The sequence below is a fragment of the Poecilia formosa genome, unplaced genomic scaffold (assembly GCF_000485575.1).
Source record: "Poecilia formosa unplaced genomic scaffold, Poecilia_formosa-5.1.2 Scaffold188, whole genome shotgun sequence".
Classification (NCBI taxonomy): domain Eukaryota; kingdom Metazoa; phylum Chordata; class Actinopteri; order Cyprinodontiformes; family Poeciliidae; genus Poecilia; species Poecilia formosa.
This window is the reverse complement of record NW_006800127.1, coordinates 846,240-873,373: the sequence shown is the minus strand read 5'-3', so window position 1 is coordinate 873,373 and position 27,134 is coordinate 846,240. Positions and strand designations below refer to the sequence as shown.

Below are 27,134 nucleotides of genomic sequence, written 5' to 3'. Positions count from 1 at the left end.
AGTGGAACGAACTTCCTGTGGCTACGTCACTTTGGGATCGGCTGCGAGCTATTGAGCAACGCAGACAATCAGCGGAGTTTCGGGTTTGTAACGTTTGCATCTAGCAGTAAGTAAGACATTTAGAATTTTTATCTTGTTCCAACATATTTCCGCTTTTTGTTTGTGTCCTGTTCTTTATGTTGTATACATCTTTTTGTGGTATTTTGTAGCAGTTACAAGCTGTTTCAAAGTTCTAAAGCGATGCTCGCTTAACAACGGAAACTTTTGTCCCGAAGGCCGTGTTATGTGTAGCAACAGGTCCACGACGCTGGATTCCATTAACATTACTCTGCTTCATATTTACATATTTCAGTAGGAAAAAAAAAAACAGTATCCTCTTTCTTTTTTTTTTTTTTCAGCGGAGGTGAGGACCTTCGAGCTAGAGAAAGTGGCCTTGCCTGTTGTCAGGTTTAGGCTGCGGGATTAAAGAGCTCTCCGGTCTCAACGCTTTCGTCGAAACTGCCTGTGGGGATTCATGCTGGATTGGTTAGCTAAATGCGGTACGAAGCTAAAATGATGCCGGTAAGATTGGATTTATTTACACAAGTTTTATCGCTGTGCTGTAACATATCGTGTCTGTTTTCATACTGTACGATCGTCATGTTCTTACGTTGTGAATCACCAGGGTATTTAAATTCACGCAGGAAGCTGATAGGGTAGCTTCTTCATAAGCTTTTGTTGTTAAGTGTTTTTGCGGTGATCGGTGCTTGTGAGTGTGCTAGAGGACGTAAATTGCTTCCTAGGATATGTAGTGTACAAACCCGCATCAGTCTATTCCCTTAGGACGTATACTTGTAAAGAGTGATCATCTTAAGAGCCTAACTACAGAAGCTTTATCATTTGCATAGTCTGTACTTGGATATTCATATTTCTTTGACCATATACTAGAGCAGGGGGCATATGCCAAGTGTTGTTGGCAAAGGCTAAGCTTAGCTCTGGACTCTTGCCGTGTCATCACTATCATCATCTTCATCATCAGTGGTCCATTGCTTTTGCTGCAGTGTGGGATATAATTTATCAGTACCTCTTCCATGCATGTAGGGAGAGCAGTGGACAGCTGTCAGTGTCCCATGTAGGGAAAATTAGAATTGAAATTTCATGCTGATAAATAATGATTGGCATATTTTATAGGGTGTTAAATGTCAGAACCAATGATTTTTAAAAATAAATTTTTAGAATGTAGCATAAAATGTTACGTTTAATTCAGAAATTAGGGCAAAATTTGATCGACGTTTCCTAGTTTATGCTGAAACCTGTAAAAACGTTGCTCCAAAATCATGAGAAATAAGTTTTAGATGTTTGTATGAAATGTTCAACAAATCAAATTTGAGTGTTGAACCTTTATGGTGTTTACTATAAATGTCTGTTTTTTGGGGGTTGAGTGACAGAATATTTTTTTTGTCACAAGGACTTTATGCACACTCAATTTCTCAACATAAACATCAGTCAAGTTCTTACGGGCCACTACAAGAGATCTATCCTGCTAACAGCCATCACTATCTACTCTTACTCTGAAGAATTTGAATTAATGACTTACAGTAACATTTAATTTCCCTTTGGGGTCAATAAAGTATTGAATTTGAATAAAGCTAAACATTTTTTTTTGAGTGTATACAGATATGTAAACATTAAACAAGCCATGGTTAGGTTGATATAAAACAATACTTGTTTTCAGGTAACTAAAATCCAATGCTGCAGCCTTGCTAATAGTTAAAGTTGCATTTACCTTTATTTACCTATTGTCATAAATGCTAGAAAACACAGCATGTGTTGATATAGTGCCAATATATTTGTCATCTCAAAGCATTTTACAAGTCAGACAGGACTTATTTATGTTGAAGAATATATAATACTTTATTTGAATACATCCTACCATGTAAATAATCTTAAATTGCGCACATCCCAGTTCTAAGAAGTCCATCTAAATGTGTTGAATAATCATTAACAGTACAGCAACCCCTCATCTCGAGTGAACATGAGGAATGTGTGAACAGACAACATTGCCAGAAGTTGCCTGACGTTGGTGTCTGGCAACCTCTGACATTGTGTTTTATTAACGTTATTACTATGATTATTTTCATATCAAAACAGCCTTTGAGTTATTTTTAATTAATCGTCTGGCGGCTTAATTTATACCACAGAAGGAACAATTTTTTCCACTCTTGATGTCTGATTTTAAAGTAAAGCCAGACGATTTCAGCTTGCAATAAGCTGTATTAATTGTTTTTTAGCGTAACATTTTCTTAATCTCTTTTTTTATTAATTAAAGTTTGCCTTACATTGAACGAGGCTTACTGTTGAGAAACAGGTTGTACAAGACAGAGTGATGTTGATTGTATAAACTCATCATGACACATCTTACGTAAGCCCTTATCTTGATTAGCGTATCCTTCTTGGCAACCGAGTTGGATTTGAATAACACCTGTTGTGTTTATGACCTCAGCTTGTTAAGGGCATGTTGTCAACATCGTTGCTATCGACAGGCTTCTCTTCTCTCCCCCCAAATGATTTTTTTTCTCATTAATAGCATGGATGGGTGCTGCACGTGTTTTGATGAGATACGGTTTCTTGTGTTTGATTAAGAGAGAAATGGCCTGTGTTCACTCTTTTCTGATGGGAGGTATTGTTTTTTTTTTTTTTTGAATTGCAGGACCAATCAGTGACCCAGGTTGTAGAGGCCAGGGCTCGGGGAGGAGTGAGAATGTAGTGGCATAATTGTTGGCTGTGATTTAAATGGGGGTAACGGGGAGGGTCACTGTTTCCGGAACACAATAAAGCAAAGGAGCTCTTCAACACTGTGTGGTGGAAACCACATTGTTTGTGCCCCTGTGCCATGGCTGCACTCCGATAAGGGACACTCGCCCCCTTTATTGAACCAGAGCATCGTGTAACTCATTTACATCCGAGTTGCGGTTATCTCTGCTTAAACAGCTTTGTCGAGCTGCTATTTGTGATTCTCACATTTAGGCTTGAATTCATTCTTGTTTATTGACTAATAACTTTTATCAAGATAATTTAAAGGAACAGTTGTGGGAGAACAAACTTAAAGAACTGCTATGGAAAACACCTGGTTTGTTTTACAAATGTAAAAAAAAAAAAAAAATCCTGTCAGTTTCCTATTTCTCTCCCATGACAAAAGGCTGCTTTGTGAGTAGATTTTTAAGTTGATACTTGATATGTTTGTGTACATATTTCGGTTATCATTATTCCATCACACATTTTTACCATTTCTCAGTTACACTATCTGCTGTAGCAGATTGTGAGAAAGGGGAGTCATACTTCAGGAAGTAGACGTTTGCTGTGTGTCAATAAAAACCTGAGAAGGGTTTCGCCCTGATATCTATACTCCTTTAACTCTATGGAAGAGTTGTGGTGTTTTCTCAACTACACCATGTGATAAACAAGGACATTGCATGGACTGATGGACAAAAGGACTGTTGGATTTACATAATCTTTTTATGAACAAAAACGGTAATTTCACTCTTTTTTTTGTGACACAGAAACTTGGACTCTTATTGGCCAATCCTGCTCTCTTTCTGTTTAATATGATCAGTTCAACGACCTCTTAAGGTACACTTCATGCTATTATAACATTAACCAATTAGTATTATGGAGTTCAACCAAAACACTTTGTTTAGGAAGTAAAGAAGTAGCTGTTTCTGCCAGTTTTGTCTGCAGACGATTAACTGAATTCTCAACCAATTGGATCACTGCCTCAGACTCAAAGATCATCAGCAGAAATGAGATGTCTGTAGTGAACATGTTTTTTAAGTGATAAGTCAGCTGATTGTTCAGAAATGAATGATGAACGTGTGTTTTCAGTAGGCAATGTGATGGAACTCTATTAAGGAAGCCACATAAATAATAAGATTTTCTCCTAAATTTGGATGGCTCTATGTAAAAACAAAAAAAAAAACAACTTTGTGCAAAAATCCTTGTTGTCAAAGTAGTTATTCAAAAAAAAAAAATAATAATAATCAGCCACAACATAGATGAGTCTTAATATGTAAAGCTGCTATTAACATTTGGACATGGGTTCCAGATTCAGAATCATTTTTCTCCAGTAATTAAAACGTAACAGTGTTCTTTTAATTATTATTGTTCAGTCCCCACTTGTGAAACTGGTACGCTTGCCAGGTTTGTGAACACTAATTTTATATCAACTGTACTTATATCAGCCAGCGTCTATTGCTCAGTACTCTGCTTGTTTTTATGTTTTACTCTTCTGGTTTAAAATTTGTTCTGCATGCATTTGCTCTCTTATTTTATTGCTGGTTTTGATTAGTTTCACCCTTTAAAACCCTGACTAAATTTCTATTTTTCACTATTTTTAATTGGTCAATCAATGAAATATTGCTCTAATATTATTAGTTATTTATTCACTGCTCAACATTGTAATAACTTTTGAATGTTTGGAATCACACTGGCTATGAATGTGTTAAGGAATGCTCTTCTACTACAGACTTTAGTCAGGATTCATTCCATCGTCCATGAAGATGTTATACCTGGAAACTGGAATAGTTCCTGCAGCGGAAAAGGCCATTTCATCCGGGAGTTTGCCTTCTTCACTCGGTTTTGCATATGAAAGATTAAATGCCACAAGGGCATCATTCAGTGAGTTTTCAGGGAATAGTGATAGCTAAGTCCGTCTCCCCCGTTCTCCCCAGCTTATCATATTTTACATAAATTAAAAAGACCTCAGATATTTAGTATTCATTGATTACTCATACAGTAGGTTATTTTCTGGAAAGTGAAGTTTTTTGTTATACATTTAATAGCAGTCATATTCAAGACCATTTGAGTAATTTTGTTTCCTGTGACCTCGGTCTTTTTCAGAATCGTTTAGTTCAGCAGTCAGGGCGTCTCCACAAAAAGTAATAATTCTCCTCTGCTTAGTTTCGACTCCATTTTTTCCTTTATCTCCCAGATTGCCTCTAAGTGGGAACCGTCTCATCACGTAGACCAGAGAGGGGAGGATATTGCGATCATCAAGCGATAGGCTGAGTGCTGCAGTGCAGAGTATGAATAGAGATTGTTCAGACCAAAGTGGCACAGTTTGTTTTAGTGGTGTATAAATCCCTTCTTGTTTTTTTTTTTCTAAATGCTGCAGCTGAACGACGGCAAATGGATGTTTGGATTCCATGTACTGTCTGCAGTTTGTTACTCCTGACCTTTTCTCCCTCCTTGCCTCATCCTCTTGTGCAGCCCGCGTTTCAGTGAGTAGGTGAATGAGATGAAGAGAAATAATGCAGAAAGCCATTAGAGGGGGGGTTTCTGTTGCCTCACCTTTCTGAAGGACTGCCATGCTGGAAGCGAGTCAACTCTTGGAACTGTGGAGCGCACGCACACATGCACAGACAAACGCTGCTGCAGTCTGTTAGAATCCCATAGATATTGGATTCAAAAGGTGACTTCATCAACAAAACGTGGCTGATTCATTGACTTTGCGAGTAATTGAAAGCATGGATGTGGACGTGAAGCGAAGAAGCTTTACAGATGGGTTAAATTATAACCTCCCCCTTCCCCCTGTTATCTTTTTCAGCTGTAAATATGCCTCTTAATGTCTCCTATTTAATCAGTTTATTCACCAATTGGCATTTGATAACATCTTGGGTACAACTAGTAGTAAATCTCAATGTATTGAATTGAACTTAAACATTTTGCGGATTATGTCCATGCTCTTTTAATGTGACAACATAACTGCGGAGCAACAATAAATATCGTAGGTAAAACGGAGTGGAGCGTTAAATGTTTATATCTTGTCTAAGTAAAACGGTGATTTGACATTGTCTTAAAAAATTTAAAACAAACCGTAATATGATTTATTATTATTGTGACAGTTAAATTATTTTACTTACAGCATTTATTGTTCTCATTTGCGTCATGGAGGAACGATAAATCTAACATCACTCTTTCAGCCTGCTGAGCAGCTGGCTGTGGCAGGGGCACGGAAACGGAAAACAATTACTGGACCTTAGTGCTGAGACTTCTGAATAGAAAGAATTTGGAACGTCTTGCTGGGCGCCGTCTGCTGCAACCAGCATGGGTTTAATAAAAAAACATATCAGGGATGTTTTAGATTTAATTTTAAACACGCGTCTGACCCCACAGATGCGTTGCCTCTTACACCTCGCCCCATACAGAACAATACTGTCACATTAGCCTTTTTCTCTGACGTCTCTGAAATTTCTGTAGTTTTGAAACCGCACGATGACTCCTTCTGTCTTAAGAAAGACACAAATTATAGGTTGTCTGTGACTGGATGGGTTTTGATGGATTACTTTGCTATTGCAGAGCAGTTATACTAAAGCCCTGTCATTAGCCTATGTCTGGACCTTGTGAAACCGTCCAGAGAGCAAAACAACAAACCGTTTTGATCCACCTTATTCAATGTGAGCTAATGGACTCTGATCTTGAAGTGAAGGGCAACAGAATTGACTGCCAAGGTTCTGAGGTGGAGCAGACGGATTAATAGACTTTTAGGATTGTTGGAAGTAATTTATTTAATAATCCTGTAACCTACTTGGTCTTTTTTTTTTTTTTTTGACGATAAAGGAGTGTGCCACATGTAGATGATTGAAAGTCTTGTTTAGATCTGTAATAATTGACATTTCTTTAACAAAACCCCGCATGCAGTCACAAAGAACAGGACATAAATCATGTCTTTATCAACTTTATTGCTCAGCCTTGCAGCCGCTTCATCTTATGTAACCGTATTCTTGGCAGAAACACTGACAAGAAAAAAAAAAGGTCTTCTAATACAGTAACGCAGAACAATTGAGATGGTGTATATTTGATTTTCAGTCTTAGGAGCCTTTGAGCTCCTTTCAACAGGGAGCTTAAGCACTGCCAGCTGCAGTCTTTCTGCTCCTCTAGATGTGTTCTTATTACAGCACCTTTTGTCTGTGGGTTTTGATGTTGCAGCCTTTCATCTTTAAAATACACCCAATCCTTTCTGTCTCCTGCAGAGAGAGGTCCTACAGCTGACCTCCAAGACTGTGAGGTTTTGTTCTGTCCAAGTTATTACAACTTTCCCTTTAGCCCAGGTACAGAAATGTGATCCAGATAAGGAATTTCTGGATTTTATATATATATGGGTTATATTATGTATAATAAGGTATTGGCTATTGCTCTTGTGTGTGCTTGAGAAAATAAGCTCACTATTGTGTCTCAGAGACAGCAAACTGGTAAGAGGCTATATTTTTTATATAGCAGATTAGCATAATCCCTATGATATACCCCCAGTGACCTTGCCTTATAGCTTCTTCAATTCTAGATAACCAGAGGACAGGCTGCACATTTCTTTAGATTGGCAGTCATTTTCATTTTGTAATTCTTTACCGTCACACCAACGCCAAGTGCTGGGAAATGGCTTTGACTTTGCTGATGCTATAATAGAATAGCAGAGGCTGCTTGCACCTTCTGCATTCCTGGCCAATCTCTCAGACAGGAAGGAAGTGCAATTCAGCTTCTGATCCGCTCATTTGCTTCACATCTTATAGACGGAAGGCAAACGAAGCAAGTCTCTGCCAAATGTTTTCGTTTCCAGTCTGCATTAGTTTTTCCCGGCTCCGAGTTGTTTTAAGGCCGTATGAAGCTAGCGAGGCTTTCTGGTTATCTGCAGAGTAGCTTTTAATTTGCCCTGCAGTGAGACCATCAAGCTGTTATTGAGCTGTTTCATTTTGCTTGGTGTTGTCTATGAATATTTAATGCTCTCAATTTGTCCAGCTCAGTCAAAACAGGGACTCCAGATACTTTTTTTCCCTCCTCTTCATCATGCATAGCAAGGTGATATAGTACTTTTTTTAAAAAAAATCATCAAATGACCCACAATCTATAATAATGTGAAATATATTTTTTTTCTTATTGATTTCACTTTTTAAAAAGTACAAACTCTACATAAATTCCTTATGTGAATCTAAAAATTAATGATATCATTTGAGGGCTTCATCATTATAGCCTCATCCACAGGATGCATGATAAAGTTGTAACTCATCCACAAGGTTTCTGGACCTGGTCACTGTTGGACCTGGTTCATTACCTTCAGCGCTGGAAAGAAGCTGCTTTCGGTGTCAGAACTGCCACCCAACACTATTCTCCTCCTATTGATTTCTTCCACCTTCTCTCTCTCCGTCAGTCCACCATGTTTACACAGGCAGGTCATGTGTTGTATGTCCTCTGGGATGTTGTGAACTGCTTTGGATTACTTCCTTTGGAACTTGGACCTCTTGCTTGTACGATGACGATGTGGGACGTCAAGTCATTTTCAGTCAAGTTGAGCAGAACCGCGTTAGAGTCACCAAGCAGCCATAAATCCGCCTTGGTTCCACCGGGTGATCTTTCACTAAAAAGGAATAAAAGGTTAAATCTGGTTACAATAGTCTGCATCACGCATTGCAGGAAGGGTGATGTTTTCTGTGCTGACGATGATGACTCACCAACTTTGTCAATGGAGTCTTTTCACTGACATCTTTATTATCAGTCCGGTCCGGTCCGGGCCTCTGACTCAGCACGCTATTCTCCCCTCCTCCTTGCATTGTCACTATAAAACTGTTTGTGTGGTACGATTATCGGAGACTGGCACCAATTCATTTGCTCAAGAACCTTAGTTTGTGTTCTGACTGAGTCAGAACTGTTTGTTCTCTTCTTTTTGAGTTTCAAACTTATACTTATTTTCATAATGTAGGTAAGACTGATTTTTATAGAAGCTTTTTCTTTTCAAATTAGACTTTAGATGGAATCCTAAAGCTTCCAGCTTGTTAGAAGCTCATCGTGCTTCTGATTATGTGGTATAAAAGAAAACCTGATTAGTTGTCATATTATCTTATTATTCTAGTATGCTGCTAGTTTAGATAACTTCAGACTTTGTAAACTATGAACTAGATCAGGTGCTTTTCATCCACCATGTAGCTCAACCATAGCCAGCCGTTAAATGACGGCAAATATGAATGACTTCAGCAGCGTCCAGTAACATGCACACATGGCTCTGCAAACTCCAGGCAGTCCTCTTCTCAAACAGAAAACATTTATGGAGAATTGTTGTAGTTGTTGTTAAAAAGTAAAGAAAAAAAAAAGAAATAAAAATAAAAATGGGAAAGATAAATTAATAAAAAGATGGTGGCATAAAAATAGCAATTTGGTTGGATTTATATAGTCAGGGATTATGTTTGAGCTTCTGTATCAGTGTACAGAATCAGTTTTTATCTGTAGTAGCTGAAGGCTTTCGCATTCCATCCCACTTTCAGATGTGTGTAGGTGATAACTTTACATCTTCCCCTTAATGCTCATTGATCTACAAATCAAGCTTTTCCAGAATCAGCTGTGTGGAGCCGGTTTCCGTGTGTTGGGTTCCAGGGATCTCTCTCAGGGTTTAGCTGGAGTTGAGTTCAATGGTGTGAAGTTAATTGGAATTTTGGAAGGTTTTTTTTTTTTTTTTTTTTTCCCTCCTGTTGACAGATAAACGGAGCATAGAAATGATATACTGCTGGTGAAGGAAGTAGACATTGTATACACACACTCACTGTGAAAAGCTGACCCATAGGGGAATTCTGCTCCAGCTCTCCAGAACTGTGGTGTTTTCTTTGCCATCATCAGCTCCGCTTGGTACCAGGATCCTTACTCTCACGTTCCTGTTTAAGTTATCTCTGCCTAACATGCTTGGCTAACTACTTCTCTCTCCCTCCCTCCGCCTCCTTTGCACAGATGTTCTTGACTGTATACCTCAGCAACAATGACCAGCATTTTTCTGAGGTTCCCGTTACCAAGGAGACACTGTGTCGAGATGTGGTGGATATGTGCAAGGAGCCCGGGGAAACGGATTGCCACTTATCCGAGATGTGGCGCGGATCTGGTGAGTCTGGAACAGAAGATTTTTCAGGTCTATTATCCTCGCAGTTGGGTTTTCATAAAGATGGTGTGTTCATTTGAGTTGCTTCACAAGAGCTCATCTCAGTATATATCTGCAAAGCAAATTAGGTAGAAACTATAACCACCCTGACAAGAACAAAGCACCTTAATATCTCCTACATCTCCAAAGCTGGAGGTGGGGGGAGGGTGGGGTTATAATTTCAGCCTCCTCTATCCCCTATCTGAGACGTAATGACTATTCAAAATCAGAACTCGAGTAGCAAGGTTTTTGAGCCGTTTCCATGGTGAGGCTTCAATAAGAGTGAGACAAGTGCCAATTATTGCGTTCGAGTACTTCCACTAGTAGTCTGAAATGAAATCTCAGGATAATGAAACGGCAGTCTCATTTTACAGTTTTCTACTGGCCACTTTAGATTTAAGATGTTAAGATTTAAACAAAACACTAATAATGATGCAATTTTTATTTGCTGATTTATTTGGCTGTTCTGCCATTACTACGGATCATTTGATTGACCTCTGCCTGACTGCGATGTAACGCCCCTTGTGCAATGAAACAGGCTTAGATCTGCTGATGAAAATGTCACAAGAATTGTTGATGAGCCCTTTAGTGCCACGTCAGCCGAAAAGAATGAACAGCACACTTTTTTTTTTGTCATTAAGTTTGTGCCAAGAGACCTTAAGCCTTTGTGCCTTTCAGTGCAGGTCAAACAACATTCTCTAAGCAAACACCACATGTACGCTTGACCAGCCTTGTTTTTGTCATGATTGACTCGAACTGCTTTTTAATGTTCTCTCTCTTTTTTTTTCTCATTTTTGTATAACCTCTGATGCCCTCTGTTCACAGAGAGGCCTGTAGGTGATGGTGAGCGGATGTGGGATGTGCTCAAAAGATGGGAACCGCACAGAGGGGAGGTGCGCTTCTTTTTGCGCCACAACCGTGCACCCGGCAGAGAATCCGGTACGTTTTCAGCCTGTAAATTAAAGATAAGTAGAGGTGTCGGTGTTCGTTCACTTCTTCTACAAATTCAACACCATTGTGCAAGGGACATTTGACACAGAGATTCTAAATAACAGAGATTGCTGCAGTTTTTAAATACAAAAAGTCCAGTCATTCAGGAACTTTTCGGACCAGAGATTGCTCCAGACCAGTTTACTTTTAAAGGGACAAGATATTTTTAAGTGAGTTTCTGTGAAGTTACCAGTAATGTCTCTCTTACTTTTAGTATATGAGCTAACATTAATGATAGCCCTTTGAAAGCCTTAAGTTTACTCCACTCTTGATAGATTTGGAGCAGACTGACGATATGCAGCTGGTCAGGTGGGTTTTACAGCCAACAGCTGCAGCTTTAGTCCGCAGAACATCAAGCTTAGCCACTGTCTGTTGTCGAAGTATTTACAAAACTTATGTTCATGTGACCATTTTCGTTTTTACTTGTTTAATTGCTTAATTAGCTAAAATCAGTTATCCTTGTCTGACTGGTTGTTTAACTGGTTATCTTTCTACTAAAGCCGAGGAAACTATTACAGATAAAAAATATTCCTTTAATCAAATGAATAACTGAGCACTTTAGCAAGCAAGCTTTATTTGTATGTTTGAAGCCAAATGAAAGCAGAGAATCCTGGTCATATTTGTGGCCTGTTTTTGTTTTCTTAAGATGACAAGAAGTATCTTATAGGTTGTTGACCGTCTTCTCAGCTTCTGGTTGCGCAACTAAGCCCTTTTACCCCTCACAGCTTGAGTCTAGCCATGGGATTAGGTGGTTGTTTTCCCTTCCTGTTATCTTCTGCTGGTCTTGTTTCCCACACTGTTAGCTAAGCTTTTCTCTGTCCTTCCAATAAAGCCCCGGATTACCTTTTGGGTTCACTGTGTTTATTACTGTATGAGGTCAAAACAGTAAACCGGAAGGATATGATAAAGAAACTCGGTTGTGTGTGTTGGTCGAATTGCGGTTGTACTTTACGCTCGGATATGAACTCAACAAATCTTGTTTTATATTCAGCTTACTGTTCATGTAAACTGAGAATCAATTAAATGATAAAGATCATGAGTAGCGGAATAACTTTGTTTTTGTCAAATCGTAGTTTTGCGACTAAAATTCAAACATCCAAGAAGCACAGACACAGTTTTGTCCCCAGACTCTGATGGTTACGTATTCGTTTAAATCCAAAGATTATTTATTGTAAGTTACAAGGAGTACTTATCCCGCCGGTTATCCAGAGGAGCAGCCCAGCCAGTCTGTTTTAACTGAAGCATGTCTTTTTGTGCCGCAGTGTTATAGAAACCTTGATGTTTCACTGTGTTTATGTGCGCGTGTGTGTGTGCGTGTGTGTGTGAGAGACACAAACAGGCAAGAATCCAGGAGGAAGTTCCAATCATTTTTCACAGCTACCTGTAAAGGCCACCGCTTTAACAGCTTGATGTCTTTTGGTGTCGCCAAATTAGAAAAAAAAAAAAAATGGTTACTTGAATGAAACACTACAGCAGATTGTAATCCCTGAAGTCTTTTTTTGTTTTTAATTCTGTCTGTCGCACAGGAGGGTCAAGAGGCCTGGATTCAAAGAGAAATGGAGTGAGAGCTCCCCCTGAACGAAGGATGGAGAACGGGGTAAAACAAACTATTTAAGATATGATTGTACAATAGTTTAATCTAAAACAAACCGGTTTTATTGTATGAAGATTTAAAAAAAATCTATGTACCTGCTTAATTCAGTGTTTTTTTATTATTTTTTTTTTTCCATACCGAATCCCTCATTCATCTTAGGTGGCGACTCCTCGGATGGACATGACGTTAGCTGAGCTACAGGAGATGGCCGCCAGGCAGCAGCAACAGATTGAAGCCCAACAACAGCTGCTCGCTTCCAAGGTGCATAAAGCCGTGCTGGGAAAAGGAGTCGAAAGAATTTAGTTGAGAAGTGGTCAGGATGAAAGTAAAAGCCAAAATTATTGGAAACGGAGCTCAAGTAGCAGGTGCTTAAAAGTCAGACGCACTGCTGAATTTGAGAATACTAAGAGTGTATTCGGTGGTTGTGACAGAATAGTGGGTTGGATTGTTAATGATTGCAGGATAAGTTTCTGGTATCTGCAAAATCTACATGACTTCCTGCTGGTAGTTGAATACATCTCCCTTCTGTTTTAAATGACCCGGTTCCCCATCCTGGTTTGGATTTATTTGTTAGGTACAGTACTTTTTTTTTTTTAAGAACTCAAATATAATTTAAGCACATCAACAAACAGGTTAGCTTCAGCACACATGACCTGAAGATTTCCAGAAAATTGAACCTGTTTTAACAGAATTCAGTTATTAAAACCTGATGACTGTTTGGATGTTAAACACCATTCATCTCGACTGCTTAACACCATTGAATAAGATCAATCTCCTGTCATTTAACTGTAAAGCATATGGTGAGATATTGTTTTGATAACCACTAAATGGAATGGTGTAAAAGGATACGCAGATGAAACAAAAACATAAATGTATCTAAAAAACCGCAGCTGTATTAAGTCGGTAATGTTTTCAGCGCGAAACATTTTAACGTTTTTTGTCCGTCTGGGGGATTCTGCTTCCTGTGGTGTTCAAAACAAGGTGTGCAAGAAATGGACGTACAGTTTGCAAGAGTACGTTGTGTGACGTTTGCCCCCCCACCCCCTGTAACACTTTCTTAATCTCCCCTCTGCAGGAGCAGCGGCTGCGTTACTTGAAGCAGCAGGAGCAGCGCCAGCAGCAGCAGGCGTCTGAGCAAGAGAAGCTCCAGCGTCTCCGAGAAAACATCGAGAACCAGGAAGTGCGACTCAAGAAGGTCAGGGCTCTCAAGGGCCAGGTGGAGCAGAAACGTGTCAGCAATGGCAAATTAGGTGAGCTTAGGGACTTTTTTTTGTTTGTTTGTGTGTGCGTGCGTGCGTGCGTGTGTTTGTTTGTTTTTGAGAGAGCATCTCAGAATGAAAATGTCTGTACTTATGTTTTTGTTTCTCTTTCTCCTCTCACCCCACTTCTGCAGTGGAAGAAATCGAGCAAATGAATAACCTTTTCCAGCAGAAGCAGAGAGAACTAGTGATGGCCGCATCCAAGGTGGAGGAGCTCAGCCGGCAGCTGGAAACGCTTAAAAATGGCAAAAAAGACAACATGCACGACAATCAAAGCTCGGTGGCAGAGCTGGACCGCCTCTACAAGGAGCTTCAGGTGTGCAGAAATAAACTGAGATGATTAAAAATGCATAATTTATGTACTTAAATGATTCTTATTTTGCCTGGTCTGCTGTACTCGTCAGCTGAGAAACAAGCTCAATCAAGATCAGAACTCAAAGCTGCAGCAGCAGAGGGAGAATCTAAATAAGCGCAACCTGGAAGTGGCGGCCATGGACAAACGGATCAGTGAGCTCAGAGACCGGCTGTGGAAGAAGAAAGCGGCTCTTCAGCAGAAGGAGAACTTGCCTGTGAGTTTCATCATTCCAAATCTTTCCTTTTCCATCTTTGACTTGCTCGGCTTGTCGTGAGCTGCGTTTCCATTAACCATGAGCTTGCGCAAATTGAGATTGTAAAGGTAAATGCGCTTAATGGAAACACTGCAGTTTCAAAGTTTTTGCGCTATGATGAGGTGTCGGTAGGATGACGGCTTATCATGTGAACAAGCTTATTCACAAGAGATTTTAATTTCATTTCTTATTTAATGGAAACACCGCACCTTAGGTGTTTCTCGACTTTAGCAGAATATGGACAAAGATTTGCGCACATTTGTAATGGAAACGCAGCTACGTTTTACCAAAAATCCTATTTGTCACAGATCTTCCCCTAGTGGCCTTAAAGTAAGGCTGTTTCTGTCTCTGTTTTGCATCAAGCCTCAGACGCCACATTATTCAGAGATCAGCCATGACGTAAGGCAACTCAACCCTCTTATCTTGTTTGGGAGAACTATTTAACTCCCCCGCCATACAAATCAATTCTTTTTGATTTGTTTTCCTGATTTATCTTTATTTGGGAATAAAATAATATGATCATTAGGACAGAGTTGCATTTTGCATTCTCACTTCTTCCCTGTCCCACTCTACAGTCTCATTTTGGCAGAAACGAGTCCTGACGACAGGGGAGCTGAAATGAGTGCAGTCTGTCATCAAGGCAGGCAGGCAGGCAGGAATGTCTTTAGATGTTATCCTTTCTGGCCTCCCTCTTTAAAAAAAAAACAAAAAAACAAGAGCAACCAGTTTTCTTAAAGAAACATGACCATTTTACAAATATTATATTATGTTTTTAAGAGTCATTTATGAAATAAAAGCTGAAATATATAGTACTTGTTAGAATTTGGCCGGCTGAGGTTTTTTTGGTTTTTCTCTTTGGCTTCGTCTATTTGGCAGTAAAAGTACTGAATGTTCTGCCTCGCCTTCCCCCTGCTCTTCCACTCCACTCTTCCCTCTTCCAGGAGTTGTTTTGTACACATGTTGCCATGGGACTGTAATTGGGAGTCAACAGACTTGTTTGTAAAACTGACTGTGAGGAATAACATTTTTACTTGTGCCTTACGGTGGAAGTGTGGAATGAAAATGTGCCTTTTTTTTGTATGTCTATGCTTTGCAGCTTTCTCATGTTTTTAAAAAAAGAAATGATTTAAATCCTTTTGAACATGTGGGTTCTTTTTTTGTCTCTCAAAATTACTTTCTCTTCCTATCAAATTCGGGTCTAATCAATAACTCAATAAATGCACAAAAATCCACTTAACCATCCTGATGTGTAACTTTGTCTTGTAGAAATAAAATCTATCAGCCTGCAGTGTCTGAGTGGCCTATAAGTTGGAGTATAAATAATAAATGACCTAGTTGGTATATCACATATCGTGAGGTTTTGCTAAAAGCTTTTAATGAGCAACATACAGCCTGCATTAAAGCATCCCAGCTTGTTGTTTAAACCCTCTTGACATTTCTATTAAAACCAGGGTCAGTATATGGAAGCGTTTGCGGTTTTGTGTGTGTGTGTGTGTGTCTCTCTGCGTTTTTAGAGATGGAAACCTGAATAGGCCCTAGGGAGAAGGTGCCTTACCCACAGCCTGCCTTGAATCATAATGAGTGGTCCCCTTTCATACCAGCACAAAAACACAAGACACCCAAAGCCACATTTTCCTCCAGCTCAGCTGCAAAGGACTGGCAGACGTCGTCGCCACTTATTGGCCGAAGAACGATGCTCAGTCGTCCCCACATGATCTTGGCTACATTTTTTTTCCCCCCTCTAGAGAACACAAAGAGGCTAATATTATGTTGAACAGGAAGGATTATTTGGTCTTTTGAACTGCTTTTGCATGTTTGTGCTTTTTGTTTTCTCAAGAATGGCTATCCTGCTAAAGAGAGGGCTTCAAAAGACGCTCACCGTCAGGTAACTAAATTAGTACTGCAGCTTTATCTGCTTTCTAATCACAACTAAGAAGCATGACTTCTTTACACAGGAAATTTCAACAATGTTTGTTTTAGTTTACTTTTCAGCATGACATTTGAAGCATGTTCATTTTCTTATAGAGGTCATCTTTGGCTGATAACTCAAAAAAATCATGTTAATTTCAGCCAATTCATTTAGTCTACAGTGTAAGAAAACTGTTAAAGATTATTAATATTATTATTATTATTTAATCAATTTTAGCCACTGCTTTCATGCTTATGATTGATTTTAAAATGTCTGTTTTTATACTTCAGATCAAACAGGTTGGGTACATTTAACAAGTGATGCAAAGCACAGTATGGAACATCTGTTCAATTTAGAAATATTTTTAATATGATAATTTCACAGAATATTTTACCCTTTTTCTGTATATAAAATTGATATTAGTTGGTTAATTTGTTGGGCTATCAGCTCTTGTATCCACCCTGAAGTCGGTTGCTTCACAGATATGACAACTGTCACTCGCACCTGTAGTTTTTAAGACATTGGTCTGAAAAGGTAACTGGATGGCACTTCTTTAGTTTAGAAAAACCTCATCACTACACCCTGAATAAAATCTTAAGCAGTGATGAGTTGTTTCACCAAACCCCTTAGTGGGTTTAAATTAACTCTTATTGATTTCAAATGTGGTAAAATACTTTTTTCCCACGTCTTGAACACTGAAGTCAGCATCTCATAGCGCCACCTACAAGTCAGAAAAGAGCATCTCCTCTTTTTTTTCTACCTTTTTTGTTATACTCATTTCAATCATTAGTTTCTCTTCTATTACATTGTTTATTTAGGTTTTCATGTGTTGAATTTTCTCTGTTTTCCATCCTGTTCTGCTGCCAACGTCCTCCGTCTGACTAGTTGTAATAAATGCCGTCTTGTTTTGTCTTTCCCGCCCTTTCTTTCCCCTCCTCTGCCCTCTTAATACCACAGCTGCCCTCTGATGGCCAAGCCGGGCCGCAGTCCGGTCCGTCTCGTGTGGCAGCAGTCGGCCCTTACATCCAGTCATCCACCTTGCCCCGAGGTCCATCGAGGCACGAGCTGCTTGTAAAACCAGGCTACCCAGACGGCACTGCCACTCTACCAGGCAGCGACTCCCAGAGCAAGGCTAGTTCAGGTGAGAACCTCTGACTAGGCAGCAACCACCTAATTTGTCTTATTTTGTTATATAAACAACATATACATGCATATGACAAGCAGCTGATCTATTTAAAGTTGTATTAGCAACTTCTGAACTGAAGCCCTTCATTACTGAAATGCTTAAAAACCTATTTTGCTGTTTTTTTTGTTTGTTTTTTTCTCTGGGGGACATGTCCTGCTTTTTGCAGCAGCAGAGCAGACTGATACTCCTGCCGAGTGTGAAGTCAGTTTGAGCTCAGAAGGTAGCCAGTTTCCTCGTCCACTGCCTGGTGTGATCTATTATCTCTCATTTTATTTTAAGGACAAATAGTTTCTCCCCACTGTCTTGAAGATCTCTGTAGGCTAATATTTGCAGTGACTTGGGGGAGTGTTTTTCTATGAATTTTTTTCACTACTGAAAAAAAAATTTCGGTAGTGAAATTTTTGAGATCGAATCCACTGGACCAGTGCAACATAAAACATTGCTTTGCACTGTCTGATGAGATTCACTTGAGTCACTCTCTTATGCATTCATCTGTGGATAATAGACCATCTGTGTACATCATAGTATTAAAATAAAATCTCATCAGATGTGAAAAATGTTCATTACAAAAATATCAGCAACATCACACTCTCGCATTCCCGCTGCGTCTTCATCAACCTACATTTGTCCGTTTTTAGCAAAACGGCACGAAGGCAGTGAAAGTAACATGTTTATTTTTTTCCCCAGTCTGTCCTGTTGCATGCGATTACTTCTGCATGGTGGGTTGATGTGCAGCATAAGAAAAGAGGGAGAGAGAGAGAAAAAGAGAGAGAGAGAGAGGGATGGGCGGGGACAAAGAAGAATCTGTTCTTTATAAACAATTGTTCCCAGTTCTTCTCTAGCGTCTGAAGTGTAGAGCAAAGTATAAATCTGTCTCCGGGAGGCTGCGCTGCTCGCCGCATGGCCCCTCAGGGGTGCCAGTGCCTGGGCTCGGCCAACATCATGTCTAGAGCAAAAGAAACCTGAAGGTTTTAAGACTGCTTTACTTTTCTTGTCTTTGAATGCATCTCCGTTAGAAGCCATGTTCTTGCTTAAGCCTCTGAAAGAGCTGCGGGCTAAAAGAAAAGGTACACACTCGTGTTTGTGTGCGTGTGTGTGCTTTCAGGACTTCTCTATTGCGTCGAAACATTTTAGATACTTTTCATTTGATGTTGCTTATAATTTCGATAGCTCAGCATGTGTTGTTCTGCCATTTGCGTAAATTTCGCTTGTTGAGATTTTTTTCTTCTTTCTTTTTTTCCTTGTCCGTTCTTTCTCTGCATCTCTAAATGGGTCAGTTGGAACAAATGCATAACCTTCACTTGAGCTGACAGTCGGAACAGACTGACAAACTCAGTCTGTTTGCGTTTGCACAATGTGCACTGATGTACGACTCTTCTTCATTTGGTTTCCTGCAAGTCTTATGGAAATATCCTCATTTTCCCATGGTTGTGATGCTAATCTCGCTGGAAGCAAGTGCTCCGTGCTTTATGGCTCATCTGACTGCAGACATACTTGGCCATTGGCTCAGTCTTATCCAGTCATCCAAAAGCAAGCCATAAGCGGGGAGATGTTCTCTGAACTTTGTGTTTTATTATGAGTTATCCCCATTTCTAGTTTAGTGTGGTTGATTTGGTTTCGTTATTTATGTCAGGAATATTGTACTATCTGAACAACCCTTCCTTCTCCTCCTCTTCCTCCTCCTCAGGTCTGCAGCCTGGGAAGCCGGCAGACTGGAACTCCTCAGGTCAAGATCCAAAGGTCAATGGGCCTGGCCCAGCTTCAACACTGCCACGGATGACCTCTTACTCCAACTCTAACACAGAACAAGGTAAGAGAACTACACACAGAATCTGAATTCTTTCCAGAACAATGTAAGAGCTGATTTAGCAACCTTCTGCCCTGTCGTTTTTAATAAATAAATTTACTGTATAATCAGATGAATCTGAACTGAAGAGAGACAGGAAGGGGCGCCCGTTCTCCATGTTTGAGCAGACGGAAGCTCCCGCTGCCTCCCTTCGCAAGAACCAGAGCAGCGAAGACCTGGTCAGGGATGCACAAGTGAGAGAAAAACTGGTCTAGTGTTAACCGATAGAAGCGCTTCCTCACATCTAAAAGGTTTTCCTTCTCTTCCATAACATCCAGTCTGCCCCGAAATCCGCAGTCAAGGTGCCCCCTCCTGTTCCCACCAAACCAAAAGGTCCCAGCGTTGTTCCCTACAGCAAGCAGGGCCTGAACACGGGCACTTTCCCCAAGACGAAGCCCCACAGCCAGCAGCCGCCAGCCGCCCTGGGCCGCAGCCCTCTACCACCCTCTCAAAGCCAGACACTCCCGCTGCCTTCCAAGCAGGACGCCCCGCCTGCAGCCACGGTCCGACCTTTCACCCCAGAGCTTCCGTCCTCCAAAGACGGCAGCCTGACGAAGCCGTCGACGGCAGACGCTCGCTCCATTTACACCATATACACTCAGCAGCCCGGTTCAGGAAAGCCTTTCCAGTCTGGGATCCAGGGAGCCCTCAACAGGGCTCAGACTCGCCCCAATGGGTTTACCAGCGGTGAGAATATTCATTTTGATCATGGCTCGCAATAAATTAGAATGATTACGGAAAAGTGAATTTATGTCATTAATTAAAACATCTGTTTTTTTTAGATTTATGACATAGACTGATGATTCAAATGTGAACCCACTGAAAGCATAAAACTTACATTTTCAGAAAATTTTAATATCACAGAAAACCATTGAAAAATAATTTTTAATAGACATGCCATCAGGCAGATTTGAAAATTGTCCAGCAGATAATTATTGAAACCTCAACCAGGTGGGTCATTGCTAACAACTGGCTGTTCAAACTCCTGTTTCTAGGCATGTTAGTGGAAAGTTAAAAGGAGGAAAAAGCGCGGTACTCTATAGACATTGCTACTCGGTCCATAAACTGTTATTGGTGAATATAATTATTTTTCCCTTGATCATTTTAGTTATATTTAGCCTGTGGAATGTTGCAATTAGGTTTATTGGTTGATTTTTCTTGGCATGTTCAGTCTGGTAGCAGCAGTAAATACTAAATCCAGGACTTAAGGCTTTAATGATGTGACTCCACCTCCATGTACTTCAACATACTGTGGGTTTCTGTGATCATAGCGGTTTCCCAGCAACAACACAGCCTGTCTCTTGATGACCAAACTGAGTGTGTGTTTCCTGTATTTTCCTGTAGTTTATCCCAAACCAGTGATTCCAAGTGGAGGCTCCCAACACCTGGAGAACCCGTACCTGGAGCGCCGCTCCCCAGCCCCTGAAAACGAGGTTGACGGTGTCAGGAACAACAGCGGGAGTCCCAGCGTGTCTGAGGACCCCCAGCCAGAAACGGAGCGCATCCCCCGTCCTCTCAGCCCCACCAAGCTGCTCCCCTTCATCTCCAACCCCTACAGACACCAGAGCGATGGTGACCTGGAGGCCCTCAGAAAGAAGCTCTACAACGCTCCGAGGCCCCTAAAGAAACGCAGCTCTATCACTGAGCCAGAGGGTCCAGGAGGGCCCAACATTGAGAAGCTGCGCTATCAGAAGACCACCCTAAAAGCAATGGAGACCGCCGCTACCATGCCAACCACTCCAGCTTTTGCCAGAGAAACAGAAAAGGCGGGAGACGGACCTGCGGGGCCGCATGTGCAGAACCCGCAAAGCATCGCAGAAGTCCCCCAATCAGAGATGGGTCAGGCTCTGAAGAGAGGAGAACTGCCGTCGCACTCGGCCGGCGCCAACGTCCCGCCTCCTGCCACGCCCGAACAGACCCCACCTCCTTCAGCCTTTCCAGACTGTGAGCTCATCATCCCACCCCCTCCTCCGTCCCATCCGGCTCCCAGGCCCGACGACGCGCTCTTCCCTCTGCCACCCCCTGCTGGCGTGGACGACACGATGCCCACTCTACCTCCTCCGCCTCTCGAAAGCTTTGTTGAAGAGTTCCCCCCATACCCCCCGCCGCCGTACCCCAGCGGAGCGGAGCAGGACAGCCTGGGAGAAGACACGTTTAACATGAAGGCGCCTGAGGTCACCGGACAGGTCACGCTGCCTCCGGTACGAACCGTCATCATCCTAAGCAACTATTTTCCATATGTTCTGTTGTTTTCAAAAGCATTCAGTTATTCTGTGGTCTATTTTAAAACTCCTTCAAATCTCCAAAAGAGCAAGTCATGAGTGAGTTTGTGCAAGTTCTGCTGGTCAGTGGAGGTGAACTGATCTGAGGTTGTTATATAACCAGAAGTCCTTGTAAATCACTGCTATTGTTTTTCTGGAAAATGGGTCCTGTTCTCCTAACACTAAGAGGATATATTCAAAAATAAACACCAATTTGTCTTTTGTTGTTGCTAAGCTGTTAAAAAAAAAGACGTGCTAAGCGGTTTTCGTGGAGATGTGGAAGGTTTTGAAAGAACAAATCAGTAGGATAAAAGTAGTATGACCCATTTTCTCCTCCCTCTGGTTCAGTTTTTCTCACCTCTGTAACCAGCATAAAAAATTAAAGGACTTTTGTTCTTAATCAAGTTGCATAACAAAGGGAGGACAATTTTTTTTCCCCCTGTGCTTTCACTTATAACCTGGATTAACATGCACACAGAGCTGGAAAAACATTTCACTGCCCTGATGCACAGGCGACCTGAGCAGACTGAGAGCAGACGCTTCAGCAACACAGGCTGCACTCATGACGGCTGTTTGTTTTAAGTGATGATAAAATCCTAGCTACCTTTTTTTTTTTTAGGGAAAGAGGACTAATTTGCGCAAGCCTGGTTCTGAACGCATCGATCACAGCATGAGGGTGAAGTTCAACCCTCTGGCTCTGCTGCTGGACTCCTCTTTGGAGGGAGAATTCGACCTGGTCCAGAGAATCATCTATGAGGTAAGGCTTTTTCCATCAAATGAAACATTTTCTGTTGCTTCCACCCCCCGCCTTATTTTATTTATTTTGGGTTTGAGCTAGAAAATCTAACAAACAAAAAAACGTTCATGGTCACTATATTTAAATATCCCATGACTGCAAAATTAGAGCTGCACTAATCAGATTCTATGGATAATTTCAGATCACTTTTTTATTTTATTTTTTATTTTTTGTAAAGATTTGACCTGTTACAGATTTTAGTTTATTCTGATTGAAGTGAATTGAAATGACAGCAAAACACTTGTTTTTGGTTTGTTTGGGTTTTTTCTGCTTTATACATAAATGAAATATGCAGTTCCTAAAAAACATTTTTATTCAGTAAAACATGATTTTCTCAAACAGACAAATGTTACAAATTCAGTAAAACACATCTCAATGTAGGATAGAGGTGTACATAAAAAAAAAAATATATATATATATATATATATATATATATATATATATATATATTTTTTTTTTAATACATATGTAAAAAATCATTTGAAATGCACATAACTGATTTTACCCTTATTTCACCTGTGTCTTATTATTTTTCTGTTTTATATTTCTTCTACAATTTGTGTAAATATGCATGCTTCCATTTACAATCTAACTTGCTGCTGGTACACATCAATACAGGAAAGGATAGTTCTGTTCTGTTTTATTTTTATTTTTTGAACACCTTAAAATGTGGAAATTCCCCAGATCATAAGATATTCTTTTCCCCAGCAACATTCATTCAAAAATAACATTGTTAGATATAATAATCTAACACCATAAAATGATGTTATGGCGTTAGATTGCTAGAATTATTTCCTGCAACGAAGCCGTTGCCTTAAGCTTCCTTTCTTATAAGAACAAATGCTAATCTTCTGATTTTGGCACAGAGACCGTATCACACTGTGTGAGAGAGCAGTCGGTGTTACACACCTGCAGTCAAACAAGATGTCACTAATATTTGAAAGTAGGGATTAAACACAGCTAACATTTTAGGCTGTCTGTAGTATTTTAGCACAAGATTTACCACAATTAGTATAATAGCATGGCTAGTATCACTGGCCGTAAACATCACACTTTGTATTTCGTGTAAAGTTAGCGAAGCCTAAGCTTTACTGTCAGATTTTTGTCAACATGGACAACATTTCCTAATCCAGGAGGTTCTATGACGGCAAATACAACGAAGCTGAGAGTCCAGTTCTAAGTTTTACCCAATTTAGGAACTGTTAAACATGCTTCCCTTCATTCTCCAAACCCAGGTAGAGGATCCCAGTCAGCCCAACGACGAAGGCATCACAGCCTTACACAACGCTGTGTGTGCTGGACACACAGAGATCGTCAAGTTTTTAGTCCAGTTTGGCGTCAACGTTAACGCTGCAGACAGCGATGGCTGGTAGGTTTTACTGTCTCTGACTTAGTTGATGTAGAAATGATTGTAGCTGTTATTTGGGAGGTTGGGGAGTGTACCGTACTCGCATTAGCCTTTTTTGATCATTTTGTCCATCCCCCTTTTACAGGACCCCTCTTCACTGTGCCGCATCCTGCAACAACGTACAAGTGTGCAAGTTTCTGGTGGAGTCAGGTGCAGCGGTCTTCGCTATGACCTACAGTGACATGCAGACGGCAGCAGATAAATGTGAAGAGATGGAGGAGGGTTACACTCAGTGCTCGCAGTTCCTTTATGGTCAGTAAAAACTGTTTTCTAACATTGGCCATTACCGCCTTTTTACATGTTTTTTTTTTTTTTTTTTTTTTTTTTTTTCTTGGGTAGTTTTTGCTCTCTTGACAAAAAGTGCTTCTTGATATGAATTTTTTTTTCTATTTATCTTTGTGTCAACTTGACTTCTCAGGTGTGCAAGAGAAGATGGGAATAATGAACAGAGGCGTGGTCTATGCTTTGTGGGACTACATGACTGAAAATCCCGATGAGCTGTCTTTCCGTGAGGGAGACTGCATGACCATTGTTCGCAGAGAGGATGAAGACGAGATCGACTGGTGGTGGGCCCGTCTGGGCGACACGGAGGGTTACATTCCTCGTAACCTGCTAGGGGTGAGTTATGAGCCTCTACAATCAATCTTAAAACACAAGAATTGTAATCGAGACGTTTGCATTACTGACATGGGTGTGTTCTCAAACAGCTCTATCCCAGAATCAAGCCAAGACAAAGAACCCTGGCTTAAAACTTGTGGATCTCAGCACAGCTCCGCACTGGCAGAAACTGTGGAACATGTTCACCTCCACACCAAGGCTTTAAAAGACTGGGGGAAGGGAAAGGACCCTGCCGAAATGAAGAAACGAGAATAGACCAACCGATATGAAGGATCAACTGTTTCTGGCACTTTGTTTTATCTCCAACAGAGGAATTTTATCTCGCTTATTCTTTCCTGGACATAAGAGGCAAAATGTATTTTTTTCTGTGTGTGTTTTTCCGTTTCTATTATTATCCAAAACTGCACTTACATTGACAGAATCCCAAATTTCAGCGACAATTCAGTTTTTGTCCTGAAACAATTCTCTTACAAAGCTATTTCCCTGTATGCTGGTTGTTTTCTAACACGTTTTGGTTTTAACGTTGCATGATGTCAAAAAGCAGCTGAGGATGGTATCGACACATTCTGGTTACTAAAGCAGTTTTCCATCCTGTAAAATCTGCCTTGAAATATCGGCTTGTACCTCTGTTGTTTTGGTTGAAACTCAGACTGAAATGACCAGAGGAGGAAGAGATGATGAACTTTGATTGCTTCCTTGCAATTTGTCCTGTGGTCCATGACGCCTAGTGGCCCAGTCAGCTTTTCTGCACTGACACCTGGTTGAGCAGCCATACATGTATCTTTTTCTATTTTCATCACATAAAAACCAGTAAAAATCCAGCTATAGAAAATGTAGTTATTGTGAAAACTGATGTGATTTTCAAACTTGAGACTTTTTTTTTTTTAATTATTTTTACTAAAAAAGGAAATGTTAAGGCGTACATATATATTTTTATTATGACCATTCCATTATACTATAGTAACGCAGGACGATGAGGCTTATACTTTAAGCCTTAAATTCTTGCAATCACTGTGAGGAAACGTGTATAAGGTTAGAATGTGAGTCAAACGGGGCGTAGCCAAAAATAAAATCTTAAAAATGATGTAACCGGTAAGATCCACAAAGGTAGCTCATCACATATCTGTTGGTGCAGATGTATTTATTTTTGTTACTATTTTCCTTAGCATTTTCATCACAAACACACTATTGTAGTATTTTAAACATTTACAATAAAATACTTTGTACTAACGTCGTCTCATAAACGTTTTTATCATTTGTCTTCCGGTTGATTTTTGTTTGTTTGCTTTACTTTTATTTGGAGTACAACATGGTTAAATACAGTGCATCTGGAAAGTATTCACAAAGCTTTCACATTTTATTAGAAGTTGTGTTTTGTTATTCTTTCCTCAAACTTCTACATATAAATACTTCATTATGACAATGTGGGGGGAAAAAAAAGCTGGAGATTCTTGCAAACTCATTAAAAATAGAAAACCAAGAAATCACATTCACCTAAATATTTCCAGCCTTTACCATTGAGGTGGCAGCAGCGTGCTTTAGGAACGTTTTGCAACAGAAGAAAGTGACTGACTATTCCTCCTGACCTCAGACTGGCCCAGCGGTTCGTTTGTCAGCAGAACAATGACCCAAAGCACATGGCCAAGACCTCAAAGGAGAGGTTCAGAACTACTCTGTGACTGTCCTGCAGCGGCCATGTCAGAATCCAGACTTGAATAAGATTGACCATCTCTGGGGAGATTTAAAAATATCTGCACAGACATGTCCTTTCCAACCTGAAGAAGAATGGGTGAAACTACCTAAAGATAGGTGAGCTGAGCTGGTGGCATCCAATTCAAAACCGACTTGAGGCTGTAATTGCTGTCCAAGGTGCATCAACAAAGTATTAAGCAAAGGCTTTGAGTACTAAATGTGATTTCTTGGGTTTCTATTTTTAATGAATTTGTAAAGAGAAAATTAAAAAGTCAAGCTTTTTTCCCCACATTGTCATAAAGGGGTATTTGTGTGGAGAAGTTTGTGGAAAGAAATTAATTAAATCCATTTTGAAATAAGGCTGTAGCATAAAAGGTGGAAAAAGTGAAGCGCCGTGCATACTTTCCTGATGGACTGTATGTTTGTGCAAATGAGGATTGATGTAAATGTTGCCCTCTGCTGGAAAATTCGTCTAATTTCGTTTTCAATACCTCAAAGTTGGAAATCCACAAACGTTTAACATTCAAAGGGACATTTCTGCTTCACTTCAAAACTAAACTGAGCCACAAAGCTTGCATAGGCCCTAATTAATCATCAAGTCTAGCTGGGTATTTGACCACTTGATCAGAAAGCTAATTTAAATAAATTCACTGTTTCTCTGCCACAGACTTTGGTTTTAGCATTGCTCACAGATTTTTAACGGAGTAACATCAGAAGAGTAAATCTAGCCTGTTTTATCTATTCAAAAATAAGCTTTTATGTGTTTATATGAGCTGAAGTTTTTTTTTTATATATTTTTTTTATTTTTATCGGACATAACACTAATAACTACTTATGCTTTAACTTGACTGAGGAGGTGATTTAACAATTTGCCGCTGTAAAAGGGACCAAAACAATCTTCAATTCTACTCCTAAGGTGTTAATTGAGTTCTTCTGAGTTTCCCGTTGTTTAACGCATTGGTCTGTCCAATAAGTGCTGCGATTTATATTATTTTATGCAAAGATAATCTATCTGTGCACTTGCTAAATTAAATGAATGCCC

The 27,134-nt window shown here is 40.1% G+C and overlaps 1 protein-coding gene across 5 annotated transcripts; it reads left to right on the top strand.

Moving 5' to 3' along the window:
* Positions 1 to 25,630, top strand: tp53bp2a (tumor protein p53 binding protein, 2a). 5 transcript variants are annotated; one of them, XM_016678726.1, is made up of 21 exons: positions 1 to 106; positions 399 to 561; positions 9,742 to 9,889; positions 10,751 to 10,864; positions 12,442 to 12,512; positions 12,669 to 12,770; positions 13,585 to 13,759; positions 13,903 to 14,084; positions 14,173 to 14,337; positions 14,740 to 14,775; positions 16,214 to 16,261; positions 17,243 to 17,426; positions 19,159 to 19,281; positions 19,390 to 19,511; positions 19,596 to 20,004; positions 20,662 to 21,518; positions 22,198 to 22,335; positions 23,610 to 23,743; positions 23,868 to 24,034; positions 24,201 to 24,400; positions 24,490 to 25,630. In XM_016678726.1, the coding sequence occupies exons 2-21, from the start codon at positions 535 to 537 to the stop codon at positions 24,529 to 24,531; spliced, it is 3,444 nt and encodes a 1,147-aa protein (XP_016534212.1). In that variant the 5' UTR covers positions 1 to 106; positions 399 to 534; the 3' UTR covers positions 24,532 to 25,630. The 5 variants fall into 5 exon arrangements, with proteins under 5 accessions (XP_016534212.1, XP_007566284.1, XP_016534215.1 ...); XM_016678728.1 differs by having other exon boundaries at positions 4 to 83; XM_016678727.1 differs by having other exon boundaries at positions 18 to 110.
* The last annotated feature ends 1,504 nt before the right edge of the window (positions 25,631 to 27,134 follow it).